Here is a 20,018-nt window from a genome sequence, read left to right on the forward strand (position 1 = left end):
CCCGGGCATTCCCCTCAGGGAGAGTACGGGGCACGCAGCCCCCCAGTTCCCCTAAGGGAGGACACAGGGCTCAAAGCGCTCAAAGCCCGCTCGTTCCCGGGCAAACGGCACAGAACCCGCCCGTTCCCCTCAGGGTGGTCACAGGGCATCCCGCCCCGTTCCCGGACATAGGGAGTGCAGCCCGCCCGTTCCCCTCAGGGAGGGCACAGGGCACAGAGCTCGGCCATTCCCCTCAGGGAGGGATGGCACAGCCATTCCCCTGGAGAAAGGCGCGACCACCCCCATGCCGCCCTTTCTCCTCAGGATGGAGTCAGGAGCCATCAGGTTTCTCCCTGATGAGGGTCCCCGGCCCCGAGGCTGAACCCCTGAGGGTGGATGTAAATATTCCACCCCATGAGTGATCTGCAGGGATGCTGCGATCCATCAGCGCCGGGAACAAAGACTAAAGATGCCGTTTGACGGGTGGGATGTAGCATCCCAAGTGATGGTTTGAACACGGTTGTTCATGTGTTTGTGCAGAGACCTGGATGTGCTCTGCGTAGGTGATTTGTTATGAAAATCCTGGTGGGATTTGCCATTCAAAATGTGCTGAAGAGTTTATGGCAAATCCCACCAGGCAAGGTTGGGGTGCCCGGTCCCGCTGGCAATGACTGCCAAGGCCTTTGCAAATGATCCCTGTGCAGACAAAAAAACCACAGCAAAGGGGAATTATCTCCACTATCATCAGATTCACACACTGACCTGTATAACTAAATTGCTTGCTGGAAAGCAATTCCTTTTCCCTGATAGCCTGATAGGTTTGACCTAATACCAACACAGGGCCACCGAAATACGCTCTGCAGGGAGGAGAAATTGGGAGAGCTTGTGATCTAACCTTAACCTAACCTTACCTCCTGATCTTAACCTAACCTTACCTCCTGATCTGATTCACTCTGAGGATTTAAAATGCTCATTTCCATCTCAAATTTGTCATATTTTAAATCACACACATCCACGCTGCCTGAAAACACAACACCCTCCATGACAGACAATTCACCCTACAGCTTTCCTGTTCAGCTTTGAAAGAACCTGCCACTGTTTGGGTTGGAAATGAGCTGAAATCCTAGACTACCATGGGACCAATATTGCCTCTGCTTTCCACAGTGTGACCTGTTAAATCAGTTTTATTTTTTTTTCTCTTCATCTCATACTTGCAAGCTTTTAAAAATGTTCCCTTTTGTGCTGCTTCAGGACTAAGTACAATAAGGTCCCGGTTGTTTATTGTGGCCGCTCAGCACTGCAGTCAAATAATCATTAAATAAAGCAGTTTGGGGGTAAACAGCTGGCTGTCACTTGGTGACAGATTAATCCTTAGACACTTCAAACTTTGTGCTTTGCTATATTATAAAAGCAAAGCATTGGAGATTGCCCAACTACAGCTGAAGAGAACGTGCTGTGCTTGCACAGCTGGCCCCGGGGCATCTCCACAAAATCAGTGCAAAATCTGGCACAGCAACCAGCTGAAAGACTCCATAGCTCAGAGCTAAGGTTTGGATTGCAAAGAAGAGAAGAGAACCAACTTTCTAATCCTGTGTAATTCCATAGTAACAAAAGATTTCTTAGTGGATGAATTGTGGGTAGATTACTGCCATGCAGCCTTATGCTTTTGCCAAGCTAAGTGGAGAAGATTCTGACATTTCGTCAGGGAATGCAAGGAGCAACACACAAGAGATGTTCCAGATCAAGTCCAGATACGAAAAAAAAAGTGAAAAGCAGAAAAGAAGAAGCACTAAAAATAATCTATTCTTCAGCTTCCTTCTCTAAAACCTCCAGAGTTCAGCCTGGCCAGCTCTGTGTCAGCAGACTCCTAGCACAGTAAGTATTGCCTCTGAAACCAGTGCTGCAGACCACTTGCACACTTACTTTAGATCCTGCCTCCCTTGTAACCATACTCACTCCCAGCCTCTCATAGTCACTCTGGTTTTGCCTGTTTTATTTGGACTTCTGTCAGTAATCATTTACTCCAAGTGGGACTCCCAGTACATTTATCACTGTCATCATGTTACAGCAGCCAAACCTCTTTTCTCCCTCTAAATAGAAGCTTTTTGGCGGCTGTGTCTCCCTCCAGAAATGCAAAGTTTCAGCTTGCCTGCTGCTTTTCAGATTACTCAGGGCTCTGTGTGGGCTATGACCAGAAATTTTAGAATAATAATAATAAAATTAAATCAAGTAACTCCTCCTTATTACAAGCCAAAACTATTGTTCCTGTATCAGCTTATTGCTGCTGTAGTGGGAATCCTAAAAGCATATCAAGTAAGAAGTGAATTTCACACCAAATTTCAAGACCAAACCAAGGGCCATTCTGCTCTCTCAGCTTACAGATAAAAAACCACCATGGGTGGAAGATGTTTGCCTGACAAACTGCAGAGACCCATGTCCTCCATTTAACCACAGGAACATTGTGGGAAAGAAAATGGTTCCCCAAACCTTTTTCACAACGTGCCTTAAATAAGTCCTGGAAAGTAGAGCAACCAGCAAAGGTTAGCCTAGGATAGGTGAACAGTCTGGTGTCCAGCACAGCCTGTATTATTCAGAAAGATTCATTTGAACACCTTATTAAAAAAAAAAAAAAAAGAGGAATTTGAAGCCTCTTGAACACTTTGGTTGGAGTGTAGGATTCCTTTCGAAGACGATGGTCGATCCCAGCTCCCAAAAGGCTTTAGGACTCTGTCTTTCCCATAAAGTACTAGAGATTTAATTCACAACTAAAGAAGATGCAGAGGACCCATCTCTACTCTGGTGCTCAAGCTGAAGTTGCTAGCAGGGAGGTAATCCTACTGCCATCCATATTCCATGTCATATCCTTGGCTCACCTCCATGGCACAGCCTGCTTGGAGAGCCTTCCCCTCCTGTCAGGGCTTTCCTGGGACTCATCTACCTCCTGCTGCATAAACTCTGGAAGCATGTTTATAAGAGGGGATTAATTTAGGGACAGAACTTTTCCACCCTTGACAGCAAAGGCTCAAAAGGAGCTTTCTCCATTTCCAGGTGAACAAGAAACCTACAGACTCACAGCTCAAAGTTTATGTAACAGCAAAGTTTGGGTGTTGAGATCCCAGAGACTGCAAATATTCCCCTTTGTTTTTCCAGTCCTGCCAGGCTCCTAACATCACCTGTGAGACTCCAAAACTTGGAACTGCAGAAACAATCCCACATCTGTACTCTTTGACAGTCTCCTCCCCTCCCTTCCTGGGAGACTTTGGCTTTGTGGTGTAAGGATGGATGGGAGGGTTTAGGTAGCAACTCACATGGATGGTTCTAGCAGAACAAGGATTCATTTTGCATTAAAAGCAGAATTCCTCCTGCTGTTTCTTCCTCTAATAAGAGCTCCCACTCCTCTATTTCAGCACAGTCGTGGAAGCCACAAACCTTTCTGTCCACAGGACAGTGAATGACCTCCAGCTTCCCAATCATTTCCCCATCTTTCCTTTCCCTGGCTTCAGCCCATCCCTTTTTCTTTCCCATCTTTTCCTGTCATTTCTTTCCCACCTTTTCCTGTCATTTCTTTCCATGACCCTCTTTTGTTCTTCTACCACGTGGTGGTGCTGCTGTTAAAAATACCGTGAGGAGGTACCGTGAAGAAAGAACATCAACAACACCAGCTCCTGAGCATGAGATGGATGGAGATCTGGCTGGGGACCAGAGCTTATAGATGGTGAGAGTTCATGATGAGAAAACAAGAGGAGCAGCCAAATATCCTCAGATCCTGGCAGCAACCACAGCTCAGACTCAGCCCCGACAGAGCAAATTGCTCTTCTGAAAAGCAGGAGAGCTGCTCAGGCTCCACACTGGCCCCAAGGTTTGCTTTTCAAGAGCTCTATCAGGGATTTGTCAGCCACAATAATGGGAGAATCTGATACCAACTGGCAACTCCACCACCCAGAAGCAGCTCACAAAGGATTCAGCCCAACGTAATCCAAATATATCCATTCTTGTCACACAAGTCCCAGTCCAGATCTGACTGCAGCCAGGCCATTAATTTTACTGAACATCTCAGAACCCTGCCCAATTCTCCAGTTCAAGACACTGCAAAGGGAACACACAAAAAATGAGCCTGGGCCTTGTATCCCTGAGCATCCCCGAAAGCCAAAGAAGATGTCAAAGAAACCCAAACACAAACCAGTTCCTCAACCACTCTGGAGTTTTTCTCCTGAGTGTTAGGATGCCTCAAGAAGACAGAAACAACATAAAGGTTACTACTGTCCCTCCTGTCCCAGCCCCACAGCTTTAGGATGGATGGCAGATGCTGAGCCACACTCCTGTTTCACCTGAAGCTCCAAGCCCTGCACTCCAAACCACAGAACTCCACAGTGGTTGTTCAGAAAAGAATCACAGCAGCAGTGACCTCAGGGTTCCCAAGACCCTCCAGAACACAGCTCCAAGCTCTTGGTGCACTGGGGATCAAGGACTGTCTGGTATCTTCTCCAGCTCAGATATTTTTTGTAAAGCAGCACCCAGGACTGCAAGCAGAGCCTCTGCTGGGAGGTTCCTCAGAAAGGAATAACAAGGCCTAACTCTGCCACCTCTCCTAAAATTTGGATTCTCTCTAAATACTAGGAGTTACAAAGCACTTGCTCTTACTCAGCTCCCTGCTTTTTGCTGTGATACCTCTACTCCTGGACCTGTGGTCCTTTCCAGTTTCCTTCCCTCTGCCCTCAAGTTAAAACACCCTTCCAACAGTGCACATCCAGGGGCAGCCAGCTCCTTGATGCCCCCCCGGAAGGTTTTACTGACCTTAAGAGAGACTCTTACTGAAGAGCAATCATTGTTTGAGGATGCAGGGTAGAGAAAGAGAGCAATTCTTTCCTTTCCAGAAGTTGTTTTTGTTTTTTTTTTTTTTTGTGCCCTCAGATGATCTCTTGGGAATTAAAATGTTCTTCAGTGCTCTGAGTGAGATCAAAGAGGAGGGACAGAGTTTGTCCAGCAGCCAAAGCCAGGCAGCAAATGTCCCAGTGACTGTACTGGGACACACATCAGGAAAGCAGCACAGCCAGCACTCCTGTGCACTGTTTGTGTCTGTAAAGCAACAATCTGACCCGTGCAGGTTCGAGGAGGCACCATTTGACTTTTGTGTTAGTTAATAAAGTTTTGGATGCTCTGGAAATCCCCGTGCCAGTGCATGGGGCAGAAGCTGAGCTGGGAAATCACTGCAGCTAGAAAAACTGGCCCAAAAGATCCAGTTTCCCTCAGGCAGCAGGGATATTTGCTTGGGCAAAGCAGAATTTTGTGGAAAAAAAAATATTAAAGGAAAAGTTGACCTAGAACCCTCCTTTGGGAAAAGGGGCAGGAAATGGTCAAGCAGACAAATGAAATAAGGATCAGCTATTGCCAGGCAGGATTTAGGGATCATTTCAACAATCTGGTGAAACAGCCAAGCCAGGCCAAGCAGGGTGGTGGGGTCCAGTCAAGCCAGGCAGAAGAATGAAGCAATCCATGAGGCTGGTTTAGGCAAAGGAACAGCTGACCTGGGCCAGAGGGAGGTCGGGGAGAGGGTTGCAGTCAGGCTGGGTGGGAGCAGCTGGTGACAGCCATACTCACTCAGGCACTGCAGAGCACTTTTATTCACAAGAGGTTTGGCACACAGTGAGCAGCTGGTGCAGCTGGAGAAAACCCCTGGCACAAGCTGGTGCCTGTTGATCTCTTTTGGCTCCTTTGTCTCTTTTTCCTTCTCCCTCTCTTTTGGCTGCTCTTTGTTCTTACCCTGGAAGGAGAGAAAACCACAGCTCCATTACTGGCCTTGCACTGCCCACATTTTCCTTTCCCTGCTGGTAAAAAGAAGCATGCAGAAAGCTGGTGTGAGCACCCACAGTGGGCACAGCTTTGTGCTCCAGCCTTTGGGATCCTAATGCTCTTCCCAAATGTTTTCCTAAGGCTCAGCCCAGTCCCTCTAGGCAAGGTGCAATGGGCAGGACACAGGTTGTGCCTCTCCAGGCTCTCCTCCTTGCCACAGTGGGTGCTCCTGGCAGTCACCCACCCAAAACTCTCTTCTCCTGATCTGTACCACTCATACAACACCAGGAGGGCAGCCAGGAGGTGCCCTGGAGCCAAGGGGGCTGAACTTTGGGGGTCAGTCTGTGCAGTTAATTTAGGGGTCACAGTGAATTGGCCATCAGCCATCCCAAATCAATTTAACTAGCTGGTCCCTGGGCTCAGAGCCCCTTTCTACCTGAAGAATTCAGCAGAATTCCACAAAAGGAGCAGTGCTCCCTCACCTTATCCTTCTGCCAGGACCCGGTGACTCGGCTCCGCAGGGAACTCAGACGTCTCATCACCTTCGTGCCTTTCTCTGCTTTATCAACCTTTCCACTCTCCTCATTTCTGAAACAAGACCAAGACCACGTTCACCAGGGGGAAGTTAACTGACCAAGTGCAAAGAGATCACTGAGGAGCTTCATCTGAAGCATTTAGAACTCCTTCTCCTGAGGGATCTGGTTCAGCATCAGTCATGTCATTTATTAATGGGACACTTGCAAATAAGGAGCTGAACTTTCAAATTATGTGTGTGAGTCCTGCCTGCCTCTGAGTTTTTGTTCAGTGTGAGGCAGAAGAAGGCCCCAGTCCTGGCTGAGCCACTGCAGACACCAGTGTCCTGCACACAGTATTAGCAGGGCTGTAGAGCTTTGATGGAGTTGGGCTGGAGATGAGGCTGCTCTGGTAACACGGAGCATGTGGGTTACTCTCTGGGTCACTTACTCATTAGACAGGAACTCAAACCAGGTGAGGTTCTGCTGGGAAGAATCACTGCCTTCTTGTGTGTGAGCTCTCTGCTTCGCCCTGTGCAGGGAGAAGACATCAGACACACAACAAAGAATGTGAGAGCAGAACTTTTGGGTCAGCAAGAAGGCTCAGTTTTGGAGACAGAGCAGAACCATGTTTAGAGTTACTCCTTCTCTTTGCAATTCTACCCTGGGTTCATTGGAGGAACACAGGGATTCTGGTACCCTGGGGATTCTGGTACCCTGGGGATTTGCCCCTCAGGGAACCAAGTGTCATTTGCCAGGTGGGTCCTAGGGAGACTCATGACCTCCCCACATCCCTCTCCCAGACACACTTACCCATGGTATTGTTTCAGCTCCTGAAGTACCTGCTGGACAATTAGCCTACCAGAGAGGAAAAGAAAATGGAGAGGTTAGAAAACGTCATGGCAAAAGCATTCTGCACCCCAAAAAGCATCAGGTGGTAGTTTACAACCAGCTACTCAGCTGTGCCCCAGCACAGAATGGGATCTCCTTTGCTATGGCAGCTCCAGTAGCTCAGATATACTCAAGAACTTTCACCATCTCCACAGAGCCAGGACTGACAATACCTACACGTGGTCTGGGGACACATGGTCCTTCTCCAGCATCTCCAGAGCAGGGGGTTCAACACCTGGAACATAAAACACTCTCAGCAGAGATCCTGGTTTGCCCTGGTTAGTTCAGGGCACTGCTGTCAGAGGGGGGGGCTGCCCAGAGACCACATTTTCCCCCATTCTTTCTCCTTTTAGGACAAAGGACACCTTTAAACTTGGGCAGCTGAAGCAGTGCCTTTCGTTCCTAGGAAATCTTTGCCTTGTGTGAGGAGGGAGTGACTGATGCAGAGGTTATGTGACAATGTGTCACTGGGGACAGGTATGGCTGCACTTAACTTAGCCAGGATCAGACCCAAAGTTGCCTTTTTATCTCAGGAGCTCCTGAGACCATGTGGAAAGGAAGAGCAGAGGATCTCTAGGTTTGCAGAGCCTACGTCTCCAGTTCTTTATCTTCTTAATCACAAATATCTTGCACTCATTTAATGCCATAGATAGAGTCCATACCAACCTTCCCCAGCTGGAAGAGAAGTGTTGAAACTGCAAGGAACCTGAGGGGAGGCGACTGTCTCACAGGCTGCTGGGACAGACTTGGACCTCAGTCTCTTCCCGTTGCTGCCACGTGCCTGGAGAAGTAAAATGGGCACCTTTAGTCCTTTGGGCACCAGGGGCACAGTGACAGGACAAGAGGCAACAGGCCCAAGTTGCAGTGAGGGAAATTCCAACTGGACTGATAAAAAATGAGGGCTGTGAACCAGCCAGCTCCCGGGGCTTTTGTCCTGCAAGAAGGGGCAGTTTGTCCCAGGGCTGAGACACCCTCTTGGTGTCCCTGATTCAAGGCTGGCACAGGAGTCCAGCCTGCTGCTGGCTCCTGCATGCACTGATTGCCTCCTGCACCCCTACCTCACCCCTGGGTGCCACTACCCTGGCACACTCACCCCCTCCTCCAGGCCAGGGCTGACCCTGTGGTGGGGGCACAATGGCTCAATCTCCACTTCGATCACCAGGCCACCCCCTCTGCTCCTCCAGCTTTCCAGTTCCCCTTTGGGCAGCTGAAAGGACACAGGAGGCTCCGGGCAGGACTTGCTCCTCTTCTCCACATCCTCCTGCTCTGGGTCGCTGCCCATCTCAGTGGCATCCAGGCTGAACCTAAGTCAGGGCAGAAGAACACAGCAGGTTAGCAGGTGCCCACCTCACTGTGCCCAGCACTGCACTGTCCCTGCAATGGGGTGAAAAGTCCTGAAGAGCTCATGCAGCTGGGTCAAGGAGGGTGAGCACAGCAGGCACCTGGAAAAGGAAATTCCAGGGAGCATCAGCCAGGACATCAAGTCCTCAGAATGTCACAAACAGCTCCTCTGGCTGCCACCAGCTCCTGGGGCACTGGGATCACTGATCCCTTAGCAATCCCTGAGACTGTGCAGGCACCCAGAGAGCAGCCTGGCCTGCAGGAGAGCTGAAGTGCCAGGGAAGTCCCTCTGGGAATTTAGAAATAGCAGATGTTGTTGTTTATCCAATCATCACAGTGACAGCAGGATTCAAGTCCTCTTCTCACCAGGGCACAGCTTCCAGGAAGGAAAAAGAAATCCTTTTCTGGGTAATGAGATGGGGACCATCTCCCCCAGTGCCCCACGGGTTCCTGACTGGAACCCATGTCAGCAATTCCATGCAGTGCCAAGAGCATGGGAGCAAAATGATGGATAGGGCTGGGTGGGAAACCTCACTCCCTGCATAGGTTCTGTCTGCAGATCACTGTCACTTCATCCCTGCTGCCAGGCAGAGGCTTCAGGAAGCACTTGCTTAGGGGAGGGTGGGGTATTGGCCCCTTCTCTGGCCCCATGCTCAGCCAGGGGACTGAACGAGTCCCTGACACTGCCAGGAGCTCTGTGCCACCATCCCTCATGTGCCTGTTCCACAGCATAAACTGTGACTTGAGCCAGAGGCAGATGGAACAGCAACAGGTCTGAGAACCCAAGTCTGAGCTTGATAAAGAACTGTCAAGATTTCAGGCTGAGATAATTTTCGGGTACCTTATAAGGAGGAGATGGATAAAAATAGCTCTTGCTGGCTGATTCCCAGTTATCCAGGAGATCAATACATCTGTCAGCAGGGGAAGGATGAGTGTAGGAACCTGGAGCCCAAGGCATTAGTGTGGCAAGAGCTCAGCACAGCAGTGATGCCAGGCCTGGAAACTGTTTCCAGCCAGAGCTCAGCATCATGTCACAAAATGCATTGGCCCCTGCAGGCACAGGGAGGACAAAGCTTGGGGGACACTGCAGGCACAGACCCCACCAACCCAGCTCACAGACAAGAAGAGAAAGGATTTGACACAACTCTCAATTCTACTAAGGTTGGGCAAAGTTCCCTTTGAGGCAGAGGATGGGGACCATCAGGTGATGCTGCTCAAGGGTCCCTCCAGACAGGAATGAACTCACCCAGATGAGAAATCCTCTTCCCAGCCCCAAGAGCAGGAAAAGAGGGGCTTCCTACTGCCAAGGAGGCATTAAAGCCTCTTAGTGCCTTAGCATCTGTTCCTCCACATCCCACCCAACCCCAGGCATCCAGATACTGGGAGGCAGATCAGACAGAGGGAGCTCAGCCAGAAGCAGCTTGACCTCAGGGCAGTGCAGTGGCTGCAGCTCAGCATCATTTGTCCCAAACCCATCAAATATTGCTCAAATATTGCTTTACCTGCGTTTGCAGTCCACGGGTGACAGAGGGCTCCCCCAGCTGTGCCTCCGAGAGGTAGACATGGATCTCACCAGGGTTGGGAAGGACTCCTTGGCCTCCTCCTTTTCTCCTGCCCCTTCAGGGCACTCCGAGGTGCTGGTCCCACCTTCTGGGACTGCTGCCCAGGAGCAGCCCCCAGCCCTGCTCAGAAAGCAGCGGGCAGCCTCGTCATAAGGCATGGAGCAGGAAACAGGGTTGGAAAAAGCAAGATCCATGGACATTTTGGGCAGAGCCCCTGCTCTCTCCTCCAGGGATTGAGCAGCAGACATGGGCTGGGCTGCTGGCTCGGGCTGCATTGCTGCCTCTGGTGTTGTTTTGGGAACTGGTGAGCTCAGGGATTCCAGATCTCTGTAGTACTCCGTGCCATGGAGAGCAGGGTCTGAGAGGAGATCCTCAGTGCTGCTCTGCAAGTCCACTGCTGGGACATCCAACTCTGTGGAAGAAGAGTCCTCCTGCAAAGGCACCAACAGCTCAGCCTGGTTACATGGATCCCACCTGAGAGCCTTGCACCCATCCCATGGAGGGAACACCACCCACACAGAGCTGAAGCTGCTTTTCTTTCCCTTCTCCTGGCAAACAACCCACCTTCAGCTGGGTGTCTCAAACCAGACTCTAACAGGAGCTCTCTCCTCCTGCACCTGGCAGCCAACCCCACCAGCTCTGCTCCTTCTGGTGCCCAGGATCTCCCTGTGCCCCATTCCCCTGTACAAAGCACAGAGCCAAGATATTTCCCAGCAGCAGAAGCAACATAACCTTGTATTCCTCAGAAGTCTGGATCATCACCCTTTCCCCCCATCCTTATTCCACCAGAGAACCCTCTGAACACAGTGCTGATCACCCAGTTTGCTGGCTCTGGCTCCTGCCTCCCATGGTGGCAGCAGAAGGACAGAGGACACTTGCCTTTTCTTCAGCCATGCTGGTGCAGAAGGTGTCATCCTCAGCAATCAGGGATGGGAGGAAGCTTCTGGGGTTGGGACACTCCAAACCTGGGGGGCTGGGGTCAGTGAACTCCTGTAAGCAGGGTTTGCAGTCAGACCCTGCAAGGTGGAGAAGGTGACAGCATGTGAGCAGATGGCCCAGAGGGACCATGCAGGGAGAGGTGACATCAAGCACCACCTCCATGTGGCCCTCTGCTCCCTGGCCCTGCACTTGGCACTGCCAAGCAACCTCTGGACCTCAGCAGCCTTCATCCTGAGGGAACCTTGATCCTGTTTCTTCATCCCTTGAGCCATGGCACATGCAAGGAGGGACCATCCCTGCCAGACCCTCATAACATGCTCTGTGCCCCAGAGGCTGTTCCTGGAGTAAAGCAGAAGAATTAAGCACATTTTTACAGCTGTTACTGACAGTATGGACTTTAAAAGAAGGAATCTAGAAAAAAACCCTACTGACTGATGTTATTTTCATCCTTAAGGAATAAAGGATGCTGCTGGGAAGCCAAACTGGAGGCAAAATAGTGACACCAGGCAATGCTGAATGTGCAGAGCAACAATCCCCTGGGTGCTGGCTCTCTCCTGTGGGTTTTCCCCACACAGGAACATGAACCTGAGTGTGTATCCACCATCTGATAACTCAGTGAGAAACAAAACCAAGGTCTGGAGAGGCTGGATGGTAGGATAGATGTCCAGCTGCCTGAGGCACATTCCTGTGCCACGAGACACACTCTAAACCTTTGCTGCCATCTCTGAGCATGACTCACTGAGGCCTTTTAGTCCTTGGAGATACAGCTGAAGGAGATGGAAAAAAAACCACCAACAAAACCAACAAACCCCTGGCTGTTTCCTGAAGCGTGGTGGTGGATCTCTGAAGATGCAGAGAACAATAGCAAGATCCTGGAAGTGGCTGTATCCAGGGGGAAAACCCAGCAAGAAACTGCTAGAAACCTGTCAGGAAGCAGGAAAGTGTAAAAACATAGATGTGAGGAAGATACTGCTCAGAAATGCCCTCTTGGAAACCTTGCATCCTGCTGTGGGGCTCAGTGCTACACCAGGCAGACTGAAATTGCATGGTGCCAGCTTGAAGAAAAAAAGCTGCAACCATGAGGGAGAGTTTGGAGGTTTGTCCCTTGGATCCTGCTGCCAGATTTTGTGTTTGGAGGAAGGTTTGGTGTGTTTAAATGTGTGCAGTGATCTCAAGCTGCTGATAAATAACACAGAAAGAAAACACTCTGTGCAGGCAGTGTTTTAATGAAGGGTTTCCTAACTCTAAGAGCAGAGAAAATCTGCACCAAGATTTTATAGCAGGGTTGTAGAATTTCCTTCACAAGGCATTTGGAATTCAGAGCCAGATTCCTGCCCAGGATGTCCTTGAGCTGCATCTCTAATGTGAGAGCTGGCAGAGGTTCAGTGAGCTGCTGGACATCACCTTCTGTGTTCCTCAGATGCTCCTGGATTGCCTCTAATCACTGGTAACCAAAAAGCAGCATTTTGAACACACATTTAGACCAGTGCAGGTTTGGGCATGAGCTTGTAGGAAACTGAGTGGCCAAATATCAGTAAAAGCCACTGAAGCACCAGAAGAGGCTGGGATGAAGGTAGAAAAGATGGACAGGGAGAAGCCAGGTGACAGGAAGGATCCCAGGGGGATAAATGACCCAAGGAAGGTAGGAAAAGGAGATTCCCTGCCCTCACAGCAGCAAACCAGCAGCAGAAAATCAGTAAAGCCCCAGGAGGGAGCAGGGATGGAGCTGCAGGAGCTGACGTGCTGTGGCCTGACAGAGGCCAGAGCCCTGACCCCCAGGTTCAGCTAAAACAAAGAGGTGTTTTTTTTCCCTCCCAAGCAGGGTCTGACTGTCCTGCCAAGGCTACACTGAGCTTACACCAGGCTGCAGCTCTGAAGTGGATTCCTGGAACAGAGTCAGCTCCTCAGAGGCCTGGAAAATATTCCCTGTGTTCTGCCTGTGCCATACAGCTCTCAGGATTTGGCCAAGACACAGCCTGGAGTCAACAGACCCCCCCCCTCCAGACCCACCAAACAACTTATATCCTCCTCAGAGGCTTCAGACACTCCTGTTCAACAGGCAATAAATCAGTTTTGCATCCAGGATCTCTCTGGTGGCCTCAGCTCCTGTGGCTGTCAGGCAGCTACAGCAATGGGGAGACCATTTTAGGCAATGTCTGAGCAGCAGAGATGACAATTCAGGGCTCCCCACCAGCTGGGTGGGTTGGTGCTGAGCTGTCACCATGTCTGGAGCCAAGCTGGGAGGACCCTCAGGCTGCTGGAGGGAAAACACCTTCAGGTTCTGGCATCAGGAGCAAGGAAAGGCTCTGCTGGGACATGCAGGAGAGGGAAGCAGGGCTGAGGGGTTTGGAACATCCCTGGTTTCAGGATGGAGGTGGTCAAGCATCTGTCAGCAAAGCTCTGGAGGCTCTTGAGGCTCTTTGGATGGCCCCAAACTCCATTCTGGTTGGAAGGGGATGGGACATCCCAGGTCCCCAGGCATGGCAGGCAGCAAGGGTCAAGTTTATTCAGCTGAAGCTGGAGATGAGATGACAAAAGTGACACTTGCAGGAACACAGACTGTTTGCTGAGGGAGGACATTAAGCAGATTTAAGGATTGCAGTTGCTTAATTTGCCTCTGGCTGGGAACCATAAAAGGTTATTGCTGCAAGGAGAAGCCTCATCCCAGGAATTCCCAGGGCAGAGCTGGGGAGGAAGAGTCACTGCCTGGGCTGGGCAGGTCCCTGCACACCAGTGGAGCTCTGCTGGACCTGGCCAGAGCTTCCAGCTGAAAAAAAAAGTGACAAATCTGGGCTTGGGGAGGAAGGAAGCAGGGACTGATGTTCCCTGCATGTGGCAGCCTGGGACAGTCTCGAGGGCTTTGGATGCTGAGGGGACAGGAAGATTGAGCAGCTGAGCTGTTTGTCTCCACGTTGCTCTCTGCAAGGCCACTGGGAGCTCAACAAAGACTGAAACCCCTGAGACCTGCAGCCCAAACCTCCCTCCTGCAGCCTCCCCCACGGGTGGGTCACAGCCCCAGAGCAGCTCTGCCAGCAGGGATCCATCCTCCCCTGCCCTCTCCGTGGCTTGGAGCAGGATGCTGGTGTGGGAAACACCAGAGGAAACGTGGATGGGAGCTCCCAGCACAGGGGTCACATCCTCCAAGCCTCAAAGGCTCTCTCTGCCTTTCCACTGGGGCATGGCCACGCCAAAGGCACTTGCACAAAGGGATTGCTGAGTTGTGACTGTGAAACCATCCCAGGAGGAAGGAAAGGCTGGAATATCCCGGGCATTTCCCAGCAATCAGGGGTAGAGAGTGTTGGGAAACCAGAGAGAGCATCACAGATAATAGAAACAGCAATGATCCCATCTCCTCCTGGCTCCTGCCTGGGGCTATGGGGTAACCTGTCTGGGCAGCCCTGTGCCAAACTGGGGTGAAGCTCAGTCCTTTGCCTGCTCTGGGCCCCACATCCCCACCCTTGGCAGCCGTGGGGGGTTGGCTCCTGCAGCCTGGGCTGGAGATAAGGTGTCCAACCCTGCAAGGGGCTGCAGAGCCAGCAGCTGCCTTATCACTCTGCTTGGGGCCCGGGTTTTGGGCATGAAGGGCCAGGAGAGCCAGGAGCCAGCACAACCCTGGGCTCCTCTCAGCTTCAGGAGGGCACAGAGTGTTTCACATCTCCCTTCTGATCATCTCCAAGTCACAAAAAAAAAAACCCCAAAAAATCCCAACAAAAACCCAAAAAGGAGTCAGCACTTTGCAGCTTTCTGCAGTCACTGGGGAAGGTCCCACACAGCCCCACAAGTGCCCTGGAGAGAAGCAGAGACCCAAAGGTTCTGTCCTCACAGCACAAACACTGGGGATAGGGACAGAGAGCTCTGCTGAGACACTGCCCAGAGCTGTCAGTGCTTGTGAGCCCTGATTTATTCATTATAAAAATTTATGACAGAAATGAGTCGTGTCCCCCCCCTCCTGAGCCTTCCCAGTGAGCCCAGAACTGCCCCACAGGAACTGGGGAGAGGGGAATCCTCAGCACTGCTCAGAGCTGCTCTGAGATAACCTTCCTCTGACCACTCACTTTGGATTTTGGTCTCCTGCACATCCACATCTCAGGAGAACTGGGGCAGAAGGGAGGGGAATAATGAGGGAGAAAGGGGATCAGGAGCTCCAATGCCACAGTCCCCCAAAGCATCCCCCCCTGAAGGTGACGTTTGAGGACAAGGAGAGAAGCACCCAGCTCACTGGGGACTGCAAACCTCCTGCTTCCCTCATTTCCCTCTTTTCAGGTCCCAGCACTCCATGCAGGAAGGAGTTCAGTTCACACCACTGCTGGCATTTCCCCTCCTCACCCTGGGGCTCTGTCAAGCCCAGATGGTGCCACCCAAACCTCCTGGTTCCGACTGCTCCAAATACAGGGGCTGTGCTCACAGCTCTCTACCACAGGCTGCAGGAATCTTTTTTTTCCCCAGCATCTGTTCAACCCCCAAACTCTCACCCTAAGGCTCAGCCTTGGCCTGGCACCCAAGGGAGATCTCCCTGCACACCCCAGGTCCTGCAGCTCGCTGGCAGCACCCACCCAAATCCATCTCAAACCCAGAAGGCTGATAATTTAACCCATTGCCCAGCTCCTAAAAGCATGGGCATGCCTTGGAAAGAAGGCAAAAAGGAAAAGCTTTACCCAACATTTAGGCAGCTTCCCCCCCACCACTGAGAAACGGGGGGCACTCAGCACCAAGCTCTGCCTGGGGTCCCCCAACCCTCTCTGCTCCCAGCCCAGCCGGGACGCTGTGTCCCCAGCACCCTCACTGCTCCCCACTCCCTGCTCAGACCTCACGCCCTGCACCCCAGGCTGTTACCTCTCTTGAAGGACCATCTCTTCTTCCAGCGCTTGGAGAAGGAGGGCCAGGAATGGTTGAGCAAGGAATCTGCCATTTGGGAGCCCTGAGTGAGGTGAGAGCCCCGAGCAGGAGCTGAGAGCAGGGAGCAGGACAGAGCTCAGCGCAGTCTGAGGCAGCGCTGCAGGGGCTGCCAAGGGGGGAGTGGAGGAGCCAAGTGTTTTGTCAGAAGTATCAGCTGATGGAAGCTGTAGCCAGAGAGAAATTCCTGCTCTCTGGCATTCCCACCTGTGTGATGGGTCAGTGACTTCCTACAGCAGGGTTAGGGGGATAAATGGCCACAGAGCCCCTGAAGGTTTGTCCAGGATTGTGGATGGGAACAGAAAATAAACTCCCAACACCCTGCAACTCCCTTGCCCTCCCTGCCAAACCCACCTTGCTCCTTTCATGATCAGCTGTCAGCCATCACCCTAGAGAGTCCATCACCCTGAAGGTGGTTCTGCCCCTGCAGAACCCCTCATCTGAGAACTGGGTGAGAGTTAAGGCCACAGGCTTGTTATTTACACCTTTTGCCATCAATTCCAAGTGCCATGGCAGAGCTTCTGCAAGGAAAGCTGTGAGACCCTGTCCATCTGCAACATGGATCATCCTGTAGCTCACAGAAAGTCCTTATCCCTGGAAGGAACCTTTCTCCAAGCCCTTCTCAGCTTTCCCACACAGGAGGCAGGTGGGAGCTCTCTCAGCTGTCTCCAAACTGACCCAGGAGACTGAATTCCCCATCTTGAGCTCTTCACACTCACTGCTCCTGACTGGCATCTGTCCCACAGCCCAGAACACCTCCAAACTTTGCTCCCAGCCCTTGGGTCAAGCTGAAGAAGTCAAGTTTTACCCTGCGAATCTCTTGGGCTCCTGGGCCAAACCAAACCTTCTCTCCAGCTTGTGGTCTCACTGGGCACAACTCGGATGGTTTGGGAATGGCCACAGGCACCTCCATGGCATGGAACCTACTCTGGGGTTCTGCCAAAGCCTTTTCCACACCTGCCCAGCACAGCCCTCCCCACATCCTCTCAGTGTCACCTCCCCAGTGACACAATCACCACGGGCAGTCCTGGAGGGTGTTTTGAGGGATTTGGGTGCAGATCCCTCTGCCCTTGTCCCACAGCCAAGCTATGGCCGTGCCCTGGTGTCCCCACAAACCTTCAGCTGTGACACAGCTGGAGCTGGAAGCAGCACCCATAGGGTGTGCAGCCACCCCAGGTTACCTCCTGGTAAAACCCCCACCTCATTTCCTCTGCACTCGAGCAGTGATGCTCCCCGTGGGTGCTGCTCCCCAGCCCAAGCTTTGCCTTCCAGCACAGGGAGGGGGGAGGCTGAACAACACCCAAGATGGGGACGTTTGGCTTCAGGAAAGCTGCTTCCTCAGGAGGCACTGAGGAACTGGAGTGACAGCCCCGATGTGTGTTTAGGGGGGGTGACTTACCCTGAGGGCTGGAGGCTTCTCCAGTGGGTTCTCCGTGTACCTCAGAGCCTCGGCTTCTCCTCCAAAGCAAGAAGTGGAAACTCATCAGGGCAGCAGCAGCCGAGCTGTAGGTTTGCTCACGGGGGCCCCTCCCTCAGCCATCTCACAGCTTCCCAACGGCACAAACGAAACCAACAAACCCCCTCTCCCAACCCACAGCCCCCACACCGCTGCCCTGACTCTTGCTCCTTGCTCATGGAGGGTCCAACAGGATCACCTGGGGGGTTTGTGCACCCCAAAGCTCCCAGTGTGGAGGCCCAGAGAGCAGCTGAGCCCCAATGGCTGCCAGGACAGCGATTGCCACAGAGCCAGCCACTTCCTCTTCCCTTCGGGGAAAAACCGCTCAGTGAGGGCCTGACACCCACTGCTTGTTACCAGGGTTAACTCTTCTTAACCAGTCCTTCACCTTTGCTGCCATGGGTTGACCTTGGGCAGCACCCTGATACCCACCAGGACTCAGTCACAGAATCACAGAATCATCCAGGTTGGAAAGGACCCCTGAGATCATCAAATCCAACCCTTGATCCACTCCCCCCCGTGGTTCCCAGCCCATGGCACTGAGTCCCACGTTCAGTCTCAAAAACCTCCAGGGATGGAGAATCCAACCCCTCCCTGGGCAGCCCATTCCAGTGCCTGATCACCCTCTCTATATAAAGAATTTTTCCTAAAAAAATCTTCCCCAGTCTCACACGAGGCAAAGCACAGAACCCCCCATGCCGGCCACAGCCACGCGAGTGGGTGGGACATGGACACCCCCAGCCCCAAAGACCCCAAAGGGGGGGGGACGGGAGGCAGCAGTCCCTCTGCCCTCACCACACAGAGCCCCAGGCATGGCTGTGCCCCCCCATGCCCCCCAAATGTGGGGGAAGGTGGAGAGAGAGGGGTCCTGGCAGCCCCAGCCCTGCTCAGAGGATTCGCTCACACTCAGAGACCGCGGCCTTGGCAGTGCTTGGAGCAGCAATTACCCCGTGTTCCAGGAAACCACAAGAGCAAAGAGGAATTAAGGTTTAATTTCTCTCGAGTCCACAAGAGCTCGATTAGGATCAGGGCTGCTCCTCCTCAGCCAGGCAGCTGCCTCTGCTGATGAGCCGATGGGTTTTCCTTAGCTGGGAGAAGGATGAGTGGGGTCATCAGAAATAGGGAAATAGGGGTTGGATGAGGTTGGAATCGATGAATTTGAAGGTCTTTTCCAGCTGAGCAGTTCTATGATCCTATGATTCTATGATCTCCTTCTCCTGCCCCCTGTCTGAGACAGTTTGGGGGCTTTGGGCATGGGGCTGTGGGGGCAGCCTGGAGGAAGCCATCAAACCCCCTGTGACAGTGAGTTCAAGTTGTGGCTTTGCTTCATTTCACATTTGAAGGTCCCCAGAGAGCAAACCAGTGCCAGAAGAGGCAACTCCAGAACGTTTTCAAACACCAGTTTGTCTCTCATCGCTCTCAGGATAAAAGATCTTCAGATGGGCCCTGACCAGAGCCCAAAGCCACCCAGCTCCTTGGTGTCCCTGCAGGAGGAGGAGGAGCAGGTCCAGCCCGGTGCCTTGTCCAGGCCCATGGCTGGAGGCACTAGGTGGCATCAGCACCGCATGATTCCAGCCCCACCATCTCCTTCCCAGCCCTGGGCTGGAATTTGTTAGGAACTGGGATGAGGAGCGCAGGGAGGATCCACCTCAACCCCTCTGAAAAAAAAGCAGCACTTTTTGCACAAGGAAAACCCAGCCACTCACGTTTTTAACAACTCACTGGGTGAGTGTGAATAGATACCCCGGAGTCCTCTCGAGGGGCAGAGCTCCACGGGAGTCCAGAGCAGCCCCAAATCGTGTGGGCAGCGATAGTGGTGTGTCTGGAAAGAGCCAGGAGAAAAAAAATCTTAACCCAAACCCAAATTCCACCTCCTGCATTCTTGCACCATCTCGCCAGGAGCAGTCGGTGGCTCCAGATGGTGACAATCCCACAAACTGTGACCTGGAAGGTGCTGGATGGCAGCAGAGAAGGAAAACAGCAACAATGAGGCCCTCACCTTGCTGGTGCATCTGTCAGGAAGGAAATCTCACCTCTGGTGAAACAAAACAAGATTTAAGGCAAAGATTTTCCACCTCCCAACCTCCTGCAGGATGGGCAGTGAGACAGTTCCTGGTGCAGTCCCTGCTTGGCTGCGGGACAGGTGAGGAAGCAAATCCTCAGACTTTTAGGTTGTTTTCTTTTGTTTTGAATTGCCTCCAGGGAAGGAAACCTGGATCTGTGCACATGGAAAATACAGAATTACATTATGAAGCAGCAGCTCTGGCTGTTTCAGGCAGTAGGAATCCCTTTCCTAATGTTCACCTGATGGCATCAGACTCCCAAAAACCCCACGCAGAGGAACAGCCCAGCATGGACCAGTCAAGCCATCAGAGTCGAAATGGCTTCAGCCCATCAGCCCTGGAATTGGCAGATCTGGATTGTTTGTTCTGATTTGGGTTTTTTCCTTAGCACCATTCATTTTAACTGGAAGTTTTGCTTATTCCAAGCCATCCTTTTAGTGCTTTCTCGCTGGCAAAGCAGCATTTAGGGCTGCACAGACTGCAGACACAAAATGAACATTAATTCTTGGGTCATTTATTCACAATTTTAATATAAACAGTTAATTGTTCAGTATTCTGACACATGGCAAGATTTTTTTTTGTCTTAATAGTC

General features: G+C 51.9%; 1 protein-coding gene across 1 annotated transcript in view; it reads right to left on the reverse strand.

Moving 5' to 3' along the window:
• The window catches only part of ARHGEF18 (Rho/Rac guanine nucleotide exchange factor 18), a 48,987-nt gene extending 31,423 nt beyond the window's left edge, over nt 1–17,564 (reverse strand). Inside the window, exons 1-10 of the mRNA XM_030466350.1 lie at nt 17,307–17,564; nt 10,955–11,091; nt 10,016–10,506; nt 8,266–8,476; nt 7,839–7,953; nt 7,350–7,407; nt 7,095–7,139; nt 6,733–6,813; nt 6,252–6,357; nt 5,578–5,740 (exon numbers count right to left, since the gene is read on the reverse strand). Of these exons, the coding sequence (XP_030322210.1) occupies nt 5,578–5,740; nt 6,252–6,357; nt 6,733–6,813; nt 7,095–7,139; nt 7,350–7,407; nt 7,839–7,953; nt 8,266–8,476; nt 10,016–10,506; nt 10,955–11,091; nt 17,307–17,391 (1,492 nt within the window). The 5' untranslated portion in view covers nt 17,392–17,564. The remainder of the gene's footprint in view (nt 1–5,577; nt 5,741–6,251; nt 6,358–6,732; nt 6,814–7,094; nt 7,140–7,349; nt 7,408–7,838; nt 7,954–8,265; nt 8,477–10,015; nt 10,507–10,954; nt 11,092–17,306) is intronic.
• Nucleotides 17,565–20,018: the final 2,454 nt, after the last annotated feature.

This window comes from Calypte anna, chromosome 28 (genome assembly GCF_003957555.1).
Source record: "Calypte anna isolate BGI_N300 chromosome 28, bCalAnn1_v1.p, whole genome shotgun sequence".
In the NCBI taxonomy this organism is placed as follows: domain Eukaryota; kingdom Metazoa; phylum Chordata; class Aves; order Apodiformes; family Trochilidae; genus Calypte; species Calypte anna.